This window comes from Temnothorax longispinosus, chromosome 2, assembly GCF_030848805.1.
Source record: "Temnothorax longispinosus isolate EJ_2023e chromosome 2, Tlon_JGU_v1, whole genome shotgun sequence".
NCBI classification, from domain to species: Eukaryota; Metazoa; Arthropoda; class Insecta; order Hymenoptera; family Formicidae; genus Temnothorax; species Temnothorax longispinosus.
The window spans coordinates 22,897,915-22,912,600 of NC_092359.1; the positions used below are offsets into that span (position 1 = coordinate 22,897,915).

Genomic DNA, 14,686 nt, shown 5'->3' on the forward strand with positions numbered 1-14,686 from the left:
CTGCGTATATGTGTGTTCTTTCACTTCGTTTTATAAATGAGAATATAAATATGTATATCTATCGTTAAAAAAATTGAATAATTTTATTATTTGAAGATATTTTTTATTACGTTATATATTTTATTATGTTGTTATAATAAAAATTATTTTCTCGTATCATCTTGCGGCATTGTAGACCCCAAGTTAGCATCATATGCGTAATTTTATACGGTCTCGTCGTCATCCGTCTTGCTTGACGCAGTAATAAAAAAATATTCGACGTTCAATCAGATCCAAGGACGATACACGACGCAGCGCAACATTGTTGCGACGACAAATACCACTTCCGAATTCCGGGCGCGATTTCATACGACAGCAAATAAACACGAGCCGAGCCGAGCGAGCAAGTGACAGCAGGCAGGTAAGCGGATTTGCAGAACCGCGCGCCGTCCGTCGCAAACCCGTGTGCTACAAAGAAGCTTTGCAAAAATCACGGGCGGTAGCGACTCGCAAGCCGGTTGCGAGAGCAGTACCCTCGGTCAGGGTCGGCGAGTGTAAGCGAGCACGAAGGTAGATCAACGTCGGTGTCCGGCTCATGTGTCGCCGGTTCTAAAAGCCGGCGATAAGCGCGGTGTTAGCGCGTCGCGCTATCCCGTCATTGTCGTCGTCGTCGTCGTCGTCGTCGTCGTCGGGGAAACCGCGATTATCGGAGCGTAGGAATACATATCTATCTATGATAATGCGTGACACGATAAATGTCAGTTCTGCGATGCGTTCCCACTCGGCGATTCTAAACTCGAGCAACGAAAACCCATAACGGAAATAACTGTAACACACAACGACGCGATAAGCCGATATTCAAATCAGACACGATTGGAGTGTAAGCGCGCGAAATGGTGCAAATAAATCGACCAGGCAAATGGAATTTAAACGGGTGCGTATATCGGATCGCCCTCCGGAGAATCGACGGACTCGAAAATCCCCCTGAAGCCGGTTCCGACCGACTCGTTTGCTCGCTCGCTCGCTCGCCAAGCAAACTCCGAGTCACAAGAGCGGGTCAATGGGATAATGTAACGAATAACGATTAATGTAGACGGAGAGATATATCACGTTCTTACTTGAAGAGCCGAGCAATATCGTGGACAAATTATTTTTTTTTTTCACACAACGACAGCATTACGTAAATCATAGCACATTGCCTCTTGTTAACAATAAGTTCTCAGTTAAAAGTGAAAATCAGATTAATTGTCACGATTATTTTAAAATATTATTAATGTCACACGCCTTTTTTACTCGCATTTTTTGTTATATGAAATATGGCGCGAAAATCCCTTACATAAGTGCAAACATTTGGCATAAATGAATCATTCAGAGGCTGCTTTTTTTTACGGCGGCTCGTTACTCGAATCTCATGCCGAGGTAAGCGAATTCTTGAACGCGCGATTTCACAGCTGTAATGTGAGTAGCTGCAATTTCTATTGCAAGATAACGCCGCGCACAAAGCAACGTTGCAATGTCTCTCCCTCGATTCATCGAGCATACCGAAAGGTTTTTTTTATGTAATTGACTGCCAAAAAATATTTAAGTTATGAACACCTTGCGTTTTGTCACGTTACATTGTCGTTAAGTAATCACAAAAATTACCTGCGACGTCGTTAAATGATGAGCTGAAGTATTTCCAAATTACTTTTTTTACATTGCTTTTAATTCTAGAGAGATAGTTTTTAAGATTTTCTCATTTTATTATTACATTGACACTCGCATTAACATCAATGTGTGCTCTTTAACGTAAATTGTATTAATTATTTTCGACTAGCCTTCTTCATTAAAAATGAAAAAATACATAACTCTTGGAGGTAATTGAAGATTGTATCTGTTTATTGCCATTATTATACCAACTGCTATAATATATTATACATTCTGGCAATATTATTAACCGAGGTTACTGGATGTTGAAATGATATTAACGCGTTTCGATTTGGACGCGATAATCAAGTCGCAATTTGTTACCAATGCATTCTCTAATCGCGCCTACGCGATGCGCGCGAATCGATAGCGCGGCGGCACGCATCATCGACGATTGCGCGGCCGAGATGTCAACCTGCAAGAAGACAAAGATCGAAACGCATCGTCGGTCGGCGCTCTTCTGGTGAATCAATTTCGTTCTATTATTACGTTACGATCGGGGTGACGAGATGCAGCAGCGAAAGAAGGGAGATGACTCACTTTACCGGATACGTACGTGTGCGGCATACACGCGCGTGTGTGTGCGCGCGCGCACGTGCGCGTTCTCGGTTCCGCGCTCGCGAAGAGATGAAGGCGAGAGCGGTCGCGCAGTTGCAACGATCACTGCCTGCAATCGCCGCTTCTCTCCTTCATTACTCATCGCCTAAGTGAATGATGCAAATCATGTTCCGGGCAAACAGTCGCGCGTTTACATGCACGCGCGCGCGAGAGAGAAAGAGAGACTTGGTGCGCGTTTACGTTAAACGCGTATGCGTTTCTCTTTTTCTTCGCGTTGGCGTAGAACAGCGGTTCCCAATCCGTCTCGACTCGCGAATTCTTTCATACGTAATTACATTGCGAGCAGTGAAATCAATTTCGTACCAAAAATGAGATAAATCTAGCTTCTTAAAAAGCTTGCTATAGCTTGCTAAAGTGCCCACCGTTTGATTTTATTCCTTTTATGGAAATCTCATGGAAATTTATGTTTCAGAACAAGATTTACGTTGTTTCTTTCGCGTAAGCAATTCATCAATTATTATTGTGAAGTATAAATTAAAGTGGATAGGCCGATGCCGAGTATCTTCACTGCAAAATGTTTGACGCACAAGTTGGGAATCGCTGATATAAGAGACTTGCATAACACGCATCGTAACTGTCTCTCTGGATCAGCTGACGCGTATAATCGTTTTCGATGAAGTACCATCGTCTTTTCCTTCTCGCTCGCTTATACACGACGCGTATGTAATTAAACGCGACTGCAGCCAATATTTGAGAAACGGCAGTCGACAGTGTGCTATACACGGACTGTGCCAGAGCACTATCGTGTTATTTATCTTTTACTTTTCATTCTCCGACTGGCCTTGGGCATATTTCTTAGTTTCACAGTTAGTATACAGGATAGCTAAAAAATGCGGGTTGTCATATGACACTCATGAAAATATTGTATAAAATTAACATGCTTTGTTGCTACATTTTGCTTACGTCTTAAATTTGGTTTAACCGTCTCTCCAAAGTCGAGTCGCATAATAAATTTTTCATCTGCCAATAAGTACACGAGTCATCGCACTGCATGCCTCAAAATTGTTTATAAGGCGGGCCTGTTTATAATCCGCCGATAAGCCAAACAAGGCCTCGATAATAAACAGTCTTACCATTGATATGATTGAGTGCCGTGGAGATATCCAGACCCATTCTTCGAATTAGTGGAGTAACAGAATCACACATTTGAAATTTAACGTGCGATAAAAAAGTCGCTCTCAAGGATTCACAGATATCTTCTATTGTTTTTTATCATTATAGCACCCGAATATATTAACAATGCACACATATGGTGATCAGATATTTCGCTTTTAGACAACAAGCATCTTGCTTGCATATCTAATCTTGACTACAAATTTGAATCTTCGTTAACAGATTCCATAAAAAAGAACGATTTACTAAATCATTTGTTAAGTAAAATAATTATACTTTTTGTTTATCTTTCGATTCATAAAAATACTTAAATACTTAAACTTGTAAAAAAATACTTAAATTCGTTCATTTTTTGTTTTTCTACGACGCGAGGTGACTCAAATAACTATATTAGCGTTCTTTTTTGCAATTTAAAAATCTTATCACCATACGCTACACGTGGTCGTGTAGCGCGCATATGGGAGACGCGTGGATTTAACGCCGGTCGGTCGCGATATTGCTTCCAAAGTTGCCGATTCATGCGCCATGAATATTTACAAACAGCGGCACACGTTTTTCTTCGTATCACGAACTTCGTTTTTCTCGCATAACGTTAATCCGTTTAAATTTTAATCGTATACGTTCACGAGCCGTTCACGCCTACGAGGGCAATACAGCGAATAGTTGCATTATTTTCCGAAGGCGCGGCCTCACCGAATGCTAACTGTCCGCAAACGACACGTAAAATTACACACTCCGCAGGTTTTTGTCACCGTGCCGAAAAGATCCCGGTGCTCGTTCGTTCGAGCGGAGAGGTGCGCAAATGCGGCCCGTGTGATCCCCGATTCGGTGATTGCGATTAGTCATAGTATATAAGGTGTTCTAAAGATTTCGAATTTTTTCTCAAAGCTCGAAACTCGAAACGTAGGCTGCGTTCCGATTGAGGTTCACTGCAAGTATTGAAAATCTATAGTTTACATAAGGTACACTGTAGATTTTCAGTATATCGACAGTGAATATCGGAACGCAGCCGTAGTGAGACAAATTAATCTACTCGGTGTTAAAATGCAAATAGTCTTTTCAACAAAAAGGAAGCAGTTGTACAGAAGGATGAATTGCGTTTCTGGAATCACAATTCGGAATCGTATCGCGATTTTGTTATGTAAAAGACATGTCAATCTTATTTTCGATACGTTCTTATTGTTCATTCGTGCAAATATTCCAAGAAAAACATGCAACTCGAAGGTCGTAAAATTTATTGCATTCACAGTCGAAGCGGTCACGTGGTTCATACTGCACACGATCCGGGAGACGCACAGAACGATGGAGGCGTTTAAAATAGCGATAAATCGTGTCAAAATGGAAATCATACTTTGCGCGGGCAACACACACCACTTCTGTCATCCGTCGTATTTCGCCGTTATCCGTCACGATCCGTCGCGCATTTTTTTTTTTCCGAACAAAACGCGAACACGCTCGTTCTGGTTCCGAATTCCGAGCGGATCGAGGTATCCAATATATTCGGCGTGCCTGTCCGCGCCCGGCGGTCTAAAACGAATTGCGTGGGCTATGCACTGCTGATTGGAAATTCCACAATTCCCGCGGACGTATCCGTTCGCTTGACCCGCGATCGCGGGTTTCGCAACGCGTGACCCTTTTCCGCGTAAAACGCGTGCGAGAAAATCGCGGGATGTGGCGTGTCTTCGAGAGCGTTTTGGCGAGCGGAGCTGCAAGATAGAGACGCTCGAATCCGTCGCGTTTAGTCACCATCGGATAAAGCTTAAAGCGTCGTCTACAATGGCAGCAGGAGTATACAGTAAGACGTAAGCAGTAAGTTATTGACTAATGGGATTTTTACAATTCAAGAATAATCGACTGTGGTTGGTCAATAGCTTACTGCTTACGTCTTACTGCATACTCCTGCTGCCATTGTAGACGACGCTTAAGTCTATCACGCGTCCTTTTTTTTCACATGCGATACGAAATGATATGTTGATGAGCGATCGCGTGACAATTGAATCGCAAATTTTAAGACGAATAAATTAGAAGCAAAGGTAATTTGTAATATTCCTTATCCCTGGCTTGTCGAATATACCGATGTGCAATGTAGGGACGCGCGAGTCACGTGTCGTCACCGCTCTACCATTTGAAACGCTTCCTATCGTCGAGGATGTGTCGCGACGACGACGAGGGCGATAATAATCGGACACCGCGTTCCCGAACAGGCGCGATGTCGCGCCGCGCGTGTCGCGAAACTTCGGGCGACGGTACGTTACTGGAAACTGGGCCCCTATATCGTTCCGCACGGCGACGATACGTTTCTCTTCTTCCTCTCTTTCCTTTACTCGCGCCCCGAGCCCCGAGACACCTACACTTGGGTATCTCAACGCGTGCGTTGGACGGCTGTGCGTATCACCCGCGCACACACGCTTACGTATGCATCCTCGTGGCGAATGCGACGACGTAAGTCTGATAACGGCGGGAATAACGATTGCGGCTCGTTCGTACTCTGATGATGATGCGGCTCAGACCGCGTCCGCCGAGATTATTCACTTTTTTTCATTTCGTTATCCGCGTCGAAGGACGCAGAGCTTTCGATACGATTGTCGCCGAGGAGGCTTCAAATGATGATTGCCAATACATTGTCGATATTGACGATCTATTGACGATAAATAAGTGTATAAAACTGATCTAGAGTAGGAAGGTCAGGAGATGTAGAACGATTGAAACGAATAAAGTATGAGATAATTATCGGACACAGAGGGCCGTTGTTGTAATAACAAGCAAGGCACTCGGCACTCGTTTAAATCATGGATTTCACTGACACGAGGGCATTGCCACAGGAAGGAAAAATGATGAAGCGCCTCTTACAAGTTTGACTGCCATTGTATGGAAATGTGAGAAATCGGTGTCGCGGTAATTGCATCATTTTCAACATATGCAACATTAAATTTTACATACGCCAGTGAATTCAATATGAAAATGTCTATTATGTATTTATTACATACTCTCGATATATGTAACGTTACTATCTTCTAACGAGTAACGAAGTTTTCAGATATTAAATTCAGATATGTGTCAATGTTTCTTCTCGTAAAAGATGCGAGTTAAATCGAGAAATTTATTATAAAATATATCAAGAAAGCAATACAACAACAACAAAATATGTAAATAAAGATTGAAAAAGTTACAATAATTATAAGCAATTTAAACAATGGCTTTCATGGATATATCAATATTAAATTTAGCACATATTATGGATAACAAATATATTCTAGAGAGAGAGAGAGAGATCTGTATTATATATTTACGTGAAATTTAAAAGCACATTTTAAATACGTAATACGGACAGTTTTCCATATTGCCGGTTTGATCTTTATCGCGTTTATATTCGTGTCATGAACAAAGGTGCTTTGAGAATAACACGATCGAAACTCGACGCGATACGGAGTGACTCAGCGTTTATAGATTAGTGTCAGTTGCGCGTGTGCGATAGGAAACCTTTTATTCTTTTACAGCGCAAAGTTAAAACGATCATGACAAAAAAATATTCGGACTGTCTTTATTTGTACGTTAAAATAATACGAATTACAATACAGATATGTCCAGATTAGTGGAGTCAATAGCGTATATCATGCAACAAATTAATGTTTTGTATAAATATACATATTTGTAAAATTAAAGGAAAAAAAATAATTATAAATAATAATAATAATAATGTTACCGGAATACTGTTAAAAACAATTTTTAGAAAGATCAGTTTTTCATGATTTTTTTCTTTAAGTTCTTTATTTTAGTTTTTTCTTTCCCATCTCTTTCTTTACTGAGAAATTCAGAAAATCGTGCTTCCGCGAATGCATTATGTAAACACCTACATATGAAGACTTAAAAGTAATATTATCTCTCGACTATATCGCGTAAATACACAATCTCTTAGTGAAGAGAACGTGTTCTGCTTTGTGTCACTTTTTTTTCTCTCAATTGTATAATGCTATACGATTTCATTTACGTCTTTTATAATACCGACTGTGACATAAACCAGACGCTATATTACCTTTCGCTATATTTCACTTTCGAAGTTAGGGTGATACATTTTTAAGAGCCGACATGAATTTGACCCGAAATTATTACAAACAAAACTTTTAAGGCGATATCGAATTCGAAGACATAAAATACAAGTTTTTGACATTATTAGTGGAACACTTGTAAGTAAAATCTAAATAAATCAGTCTGTTAATTTATAATCTTAATTTGCTTTGTTACATATCTCTATATAGTCGCGTTCAAAATAATCGAACGATAAAAAAATATACTTGATTTTATTCCGAAGTAACTGCGACGCGTTTAACAAAAAAGTACATTTATAGCCTTAAAAATATGAGCTTTATAACATTGCTGCTACAAATCAATAGCACTTCATACAATTAGTTTGAAAATAATGATGTATAACAATGAAATTCTTGCAGTTTTATTCAATTATTTGATTTGTATATATTGAAAAAACAAATATCAAATGTTATTTTCTCCTCATGTAATCGAATAAAATAATATCGATGTATAGTTATCAATATAGCTCAATTATAAGAATGCTAAATAAAAGACAGCTAGGTTTCGATTTAATTATTCTCTCGTCTAATTTCTCGTTTATTATAGAAAATGGTATAAGATTTCAATGAATAAAAATCTCAATCTCATGAAATTTGGAAACCAACTCGAATACGTTTCATTGAAACATGAACACATTCGTTTACCTACTACAACATAAATTCATGTGTTGTCTGATGCTGGATGCATCAGCGGATTCCATTATATAAATATTGATTATTGACATAAATTATAATATAAATAATTATTGAATAGCATCTTAAGCGTTTTCATTAAAAAATAAACTTATGTATCTATCAAGAGACACAGTCGTGAAGACGAACCATCTATTTGAGAATACCTTAGATTATTTCATCTCAATAACGGATTAATCGATTTTGCAATAATTTAATCAATAATCGAGTTTTCGATTACATAACAAAAGCGTATCTATTTTTTGTTTTACGTGCCTTAGAAACAGAGAGATATAATCTATATTGTATATATAGAGAATAGTATCGTCTATAATCTGTACAGATAACAAATTTATTATAAGAGAGATTAAAGACAATATTTATAAATTAATCTTGCACGAACGTTAACGATTGTGTTCTGAATGTCCGATAATTTGACTTTAAACTGCTTGAAGATCGCCAAGATTTTTGTAAAGAATGTAAAGGATCCTGTTACAGAGATTCTGCTGACAAATCCCACATATGTAGGTCTGGCCCTGGAAAATTTACGAACTTATGACTCAAGACTTATATAGCAAAAACTCGAACCGTGCCGTCTTTACTCAGATTGTTTGGCTCAACATCTTGCTTTCTTTTTCGATCGTAAATTTCGTCCCTTCCTCGGGACAATGTCGGAATGTCGGTATTAAACAAAAGAACGGAAAGGTCAGCGCCGGCAGCACCCGCGCCCGGCACCCGACGACCCGACGAGACTCGAGGACGAGACGACGAGAGCCGGGGGCGCGACGCGCAACGCGCATGCGCGCACCAGTCCTCGCCGTCGCCGATTGGTCGGAAAAAGGCGCACGACGGCGGCAGGGAGCCGATCAGGGACGCGAATCGCGCAGTTTGCTTCGACGTCACCGTCACGGACGGTTCGGCTCTATTCGTCGTGCGATTGCATTATCTCGACGTTTCCGACGCCGCTTGCTAACTACCCCGTCTCGTTTCCCGAGACACGGAAAACGAAGGGAGAGAACACGAGGGAACGTTCCGACTACGTGCCCATCGAAGACACACGAGGTACGTGCGTGAACCGGGTGAAAGTGAGCCAGGCGGCGCGTTTTTCCGTCGCGCGGCCATTTCTCCAGTCAGCTCGGCAGCACTGGTTGTTTTATTATCGACCGTCCACCACGTGATATGGCGTAATTATATGCGCTAGGCGCGGAATATCACATTCGCCGACGGTGATACGCGTTGTTTCCCGCTTATCGAAGGTGATTTCCTGTGCGAGGTAGAAGGCGACGACCCGATACGAAGCACGTTGCTTTATATGATCGCGAGCGAACCGTGTCGCTCGGAAAGACTGTTACCCGCGCTTTTTTTTTTTTTCTATTCGCGAAAGTTCCAGTCAGTAGGCCCGTTCGTTTTAGCTGAATTCTTGCCCAGGTCATCTTTCCTCTTTCTCTTTTCACGTTGGAGAGAAAAAGAGGAGATACGACCTGTGCGAGAAGTTCAGCTAAAACGAACAGGCCTATTAACAACAAGCCGTGTGTCGTAGAATTATTTTCAAGGACGTCCGATGGACGAACCGTTTTTTTTTGTCGTCAATTATCCCGTTGTAAACATTCCACAACGTACTGGCGAAAACAAGAAAGTAGGGGTCACGTAAGAAAGCTGATTTTCGTGGAGACGAAGCCATAAATTCTTCGTTCTATATTGGAATATTAAAAATCAATATAAAGTCGTGGGAATATACAAAGCGATGACTTGTGATTTTGATAGGATTCGGTTACAATTGTACCTTTGTATTATTTATAGAATGTATGTGTATGTTATTGTTGAGAGTGTTAGTACATGATATTTGAAACTTAACGAGATAAAGTAGAAACTGCTGTGACTCTGGATCTCATGCTTATCTGCAAATTAACCTCTCAATCTTTATCTCCTTCCTGTTCTATCTTCGTTCCTTCAATGTATATCTCTAAGCGAAAACTAATGCGTGCAGAAAGCAAGCAGTAAGACTTGTCGAGTGTTAACATGGATAGTCTAATATTATGTACTTCTAAGCAGTTTTATGCAACTAAATATTTTTTACTGAATAGTTGTTTAGAAAGAAACAATTGTGCATTATTGGTTGGATAGATTTTTAATAAAATCTTAAATGTGAACTCAGATTATGAACACCATTCTGTAAAAAATAAAATTATTTCTTGATAATTTAACTTGGCATGTTAGAATTACCATTTTAATTTATTCACAGATCTATTAATCATTATTATATTCAATTTATACGTTTATTATTAGATTAAATTACTTTTGTCATCTTGTAATCTTAGACGTTTGTCATAATGTGATTTGTATTAAATAATAATCCATATCTCATTTTATTTTTGAGAGAGAGAAGCAATCCAATATATTTATTAATTATACACGTATTATTAAACTCAAAAGTTTTCTGTTTTATATATATAAAATTATATATTAAATATATAAATTTTTTACTATGTATAAAGTATAATTTACATGCAATATATATGTGTAACATGTTATGTATTGCTATAGGTAAAAATGGCTGAAGAACAGTGGGGAATTGTTGATGATGTGGACTTTACTCAGGCGCCAGTAAATACGTCTTCCGTAAGAAAATTTTTTACACAATGTGGAATTATATATAAAAAATAAATAATAACGATAAAATAGTCATTAATATTGACATTATATTTTTATAGTTTGACGAAGGACGCGCGCCTTGCCGCGGTAAAGGACGTGGCACAATCCCATACAACAACAACGATACAAATGGCAGTGTGGGAGGTTACAATAGCTCCTATAACAGCAAACGAACAGACGACTACGAGGGCAGCTACGATAATAATACCCACAACGAAGATCGTGAAAATAATAGATTTAACGGCGATAATAGATTTAAAGGAAACAGACAAGGCAATGATAGACCGCGTTATGGAAATAACAGAGGTGATAATGATCGAAAGTTCCAAGGCAATAGGGATAGGAACAATAGTAGGCGAAACAGGGATGATAATGACGACGAAACTGAAGATAATGGCTATAACGGAGGTTATCAGAACGATAGAAGGGATCGTGGAGACCGACCTAGAGGTGGAAGAAGCGGCGGTTACGGTAGAAAGAGGGATGATGATAATGATGGTGGCTACAATGATTCTGAAGACAGAGGACGCAGAAGAGATGATAATAGAGGTGGAAGAAGCGGCGGTTACGGTAGAAAGAGGGATGATGATAATGATGGTGGCTACAATGATTCTGAAGATAGAGGACGCAGAAGAAACGATGGTGAGTCTAGAGAAGGCAACGAAGATGAGCCAAAGAAGAGAGAGATTTATATTCCGCCGGAACAACCTGATGATGAAAAATCCTTGTTTGGAAACGATGTGTCAATGGGAATAAATTTCGATAAATACGATGCCATCGAAGTAAAAGTGACCGGTGAGAATGCACCACGTCCGATACAATCCTTCGAGAGTTCCGGCCTCAGAACTATCCTGTTGGAAAACATCAAGAAGTCAGGTTATACGAAGCCTACCCCTGTTCAAAAGTACGCCATTCCAATTGTAATGAGCGGCCGCGACTTGATGGCTTGCGCGCAAACAGGTTCGGGCAAAACTGCGGCCTTCGTGGTTCCTATCATACATACTTTGTTGGAAAGCCCAAGAGACTTAATTAAAACGACCACTTCCTGCGAACCACATGTAATAATTGTATCGCCCACGCGTGAACTGACTATGCAAATTCATCAACAAGTGAAGAAATTTTCTTTGGGCTCTATCCTGCGTGCCGAACTTGCATACGGAGGAACATCCGTTATACATCAATCGAATAAGGTGCTCAACGGTTGTCATATTCTAGTCGCAACTCCAGGCAGACTGATAGATTTTATGGGACGAGGCAAGATTAGACTCTCTTCCTTACGTTTTCTTGTGCTGGATGAAGCTGATAGGATGCTGGATATGGGTTTCCTACCTGATATCGAAAAGATTATAGATCACGAAACAATGGTAGCGCCAGAAGAAAGACAGACGCTCATGTTCTCTGCCACTTTCCCGAATGAGATACAAGAACTCGCGGGTAGATTTTTACGGAATTATTTATTCCTCGCAGTTGGAATTGTGGGCGGTGCCTGTGCTGACGTGCAACAGAACTTCTACCAATCATCTGGTCAGTCCGAAAAGCGAAAATTGCTGAAAGAACTGATAGAGAAGCAAGATCAACTGGGAACTATCGAAGGTACCTTAGTATTCGTTGAACAGAAAAGACACACGGACTTCATCGCCGCTTTCTTGTCGGAAAGCAATTTTCCTACAACTAGTATACATGGCGATAGATTACAAAGAGAACGAGAAGAAGCTCTAAGTGAGTTCAAACGAGGAAAAATGAAGATCTTAGTGGCTACGGCGGTTGCTGCGCGAGGCTTGGATATTAAAAATGTCTCGCATGTAATTAACTTCGATATGCCAAAGGCGATCGACGAATATGTTCATAGAATCGGACGAACTGGTCGAGTTGGAAATCGCGGCAAGGCCACTTCATTTTTTGATTCAAGTACTGATATGAATCTTACTGATGATCTGGTCAAAATTTTGAAACAGGCTGGTCAGCCGGTACCTGACTGGTTAGAATCCGGTGGCGGTGGCGGAGGCGGAGGCAGAACTTTCATGCCAGGAAAGGGCAGAAGATTCGGCGGGCAAGATATCAGAGGCGTAAGTAACACTAATCTAAATTTTTTATCGAATATTAATAACATAATTAAGGAAAACGCCGTTAAACAATTCATTTCTATCATGTTTGTAGTATATTACTGTTGAAAAGTAAAAATTTGTATTATGAATCGCAGATAATTTTTTGTGTCAAATCGGAGTTTTTAATAAGCATAAATAACTGAATAATGGTATAAATGGTTGTAGATAAATATGAATAATTCTTCTGTGCAGGACAATGATGCATATGGTGATACATATGAAGATGTTGGCTATGCACCTCAACAACCAGCTGAACCAGAAGAAGTATGGTAGATTTAGATGCTTCGTATTCTATACAATGTATAAAATACTGCTTTATTTTCTTTAATTTTAAAAAAATATGATAGGTTCTACAGATACATGTAAGACAAAAGTGTATGGACAGTGTTGACAATCGATTTTTGTTTCCTTTTCTCTTTAATTGTTTACTATGTGATATACTTTTATTACTGAAGTTACATACGGTAAGAAAGAATGTGGTGTACATGGCTTTACATTACTACCTCGAATTCTCAGGCATAGAGTTGATAATGTCTGAAGTTAGTTCCAGTAATTTTAAATTACACAAACGTTTTTAGATTACGTACACATACATACACTTACATTACTTATATTTTTTGTGTATAGCATAGCGTATTAAAAAACATTAATTTTGGATAGTGATTTAATAATTGTGATTTTCTTTTTTTTCTTTAATTAAGATAAATCCATCTTAACATGATGTGACATTGATTATCTCCAATAAGAAATTCTTTGATAGTAGCATCGAATTTCAAGACAGATGATCATGTAGGATATAAATATAAAATATTCCTCATATAAAATATGCAAAATGTAATGAGTAATTAACGATTTTTTTCCGTTGTCTTCACATACTATCCCTTATATAATATATGTAATTTGTGGTCACACAGTAATTCATTATTTTTTCCATTATCTTCACATACACGTCACTTTTACGTTAATCTCTTACGTTAATTTAAAGAATCTTTAAAAGAAATTTTGGGGTACTTTGTCTATATAAAGATTTTTAATGTATGCATTTTTTATTTAGAAAAAACATGCATTTAAAATTAGTATAGTATAATTAACGAAGTATATTCTAGTATGAAGTGTATATATATATTTTATGTCCCACACGATCATCGAAAAGTTGAATGAGTCATATTTTGTGATTATAGTTTATTTCACGAAATACTGCGATTATATTTCGTTCCTTGATATGTTACATTTTTACATGTTATAATAAAATATATATATAACATAATAAAGTTTCATACTTTTATAATAAAATTTTTAGTTGATACTTTTCTAATTAAATTCCAATAATAAATTGCTTTAACAGATTTCAACATATTAAGATGAGTTAGTACATTATACAAATCTATTTCATGATTATTAATTAGCATAATTTAATGTATATAAAAAGGAAGAAGAGAGAGAAGTAAAGTAGAGAATTTCAATGAAAGTCCACGTTAGACAAAAACTATAAACTTTTTCATCCTGGATTTAGCCTATAATTTATTAATTTCTATTACACAGATTTAGCAAATTATATTCCATATCCAACCAATAAAACACTTCCGACATGCATAAAAGATGTTTAAGAAGCCTTTTATTAAAAAAATGCTTGATTTTTCGATTTTATATTTTCTACAGTTTATTGTAAATAAAAATTATTAAAGTATATTGCCAAAAGATCTCTTGAGAATTTTTAACACTGGCATCTCTGTATTACTTACTTTTTTTTATGCTACGTGTTCTTTAAATATTCTT

At 38.4% G+C, this 14,686-nt stretch overlaps 2 protein-coding genes across 7 annotated transcripts in view; one reads left to right on the top strand and one right to left on the bottom strand.

The window, feature by feature from the left end:
- Cnc (NFE2 like bZIP transcription factor cap-n-collar) overlaps positions 1–14,686 on the bottom strand; it is a 98,416-nt gene that overhangs the window by 12,897 nt on the left and 70,833 nt on the right. The window lies entirely within an intron of this gene.
- On the top strand, positions 9,029–14,378 carry LOC139809008 (ATP-dependent RNA helicase vasa). Its single transcript, XM_071771600.1, has 4 exons — positions 9,029–9,215; positions 10,698–10,772; positions 10,865–12,871; positions 13,103–14,378. Exons 2-4 carry the CDS (start codon positions 10,704–10,706, stop codon positions 13,181–13,183), a joined length of 2,157 nt encoding a protein of 718 aa, XP_071627701.1. The 5' UTR covers positions 9,029–9,215; positions 10,698–10,703; the 3' UTR covers positions 13,184–14,378.

Bases quoted from the DNA above. Each gene is read 5' to 3' on its own strand.
- LOC139809008 (XM_071771600.1), top strand. From the start codon at position 10,704: ATGGCTGAAGAACAGTGGGGAATTGTTGATGATGTGGACTTTACTCAG. The intron at 10,773-10,864 runs GTAAGAAAATTT...ATATTTTTATAG, and splicing joins CGCCAGTAAATACGTCTTCC to TTTGACGAAGGACGCGCGCC. The intron at 12,872-13,102 runs GTAAGTAACACT...TCTTCTGTGCAG, and splicing joins GCGGGCAAGATATCAGAGGC to GACAATGATGCATATGGTGA.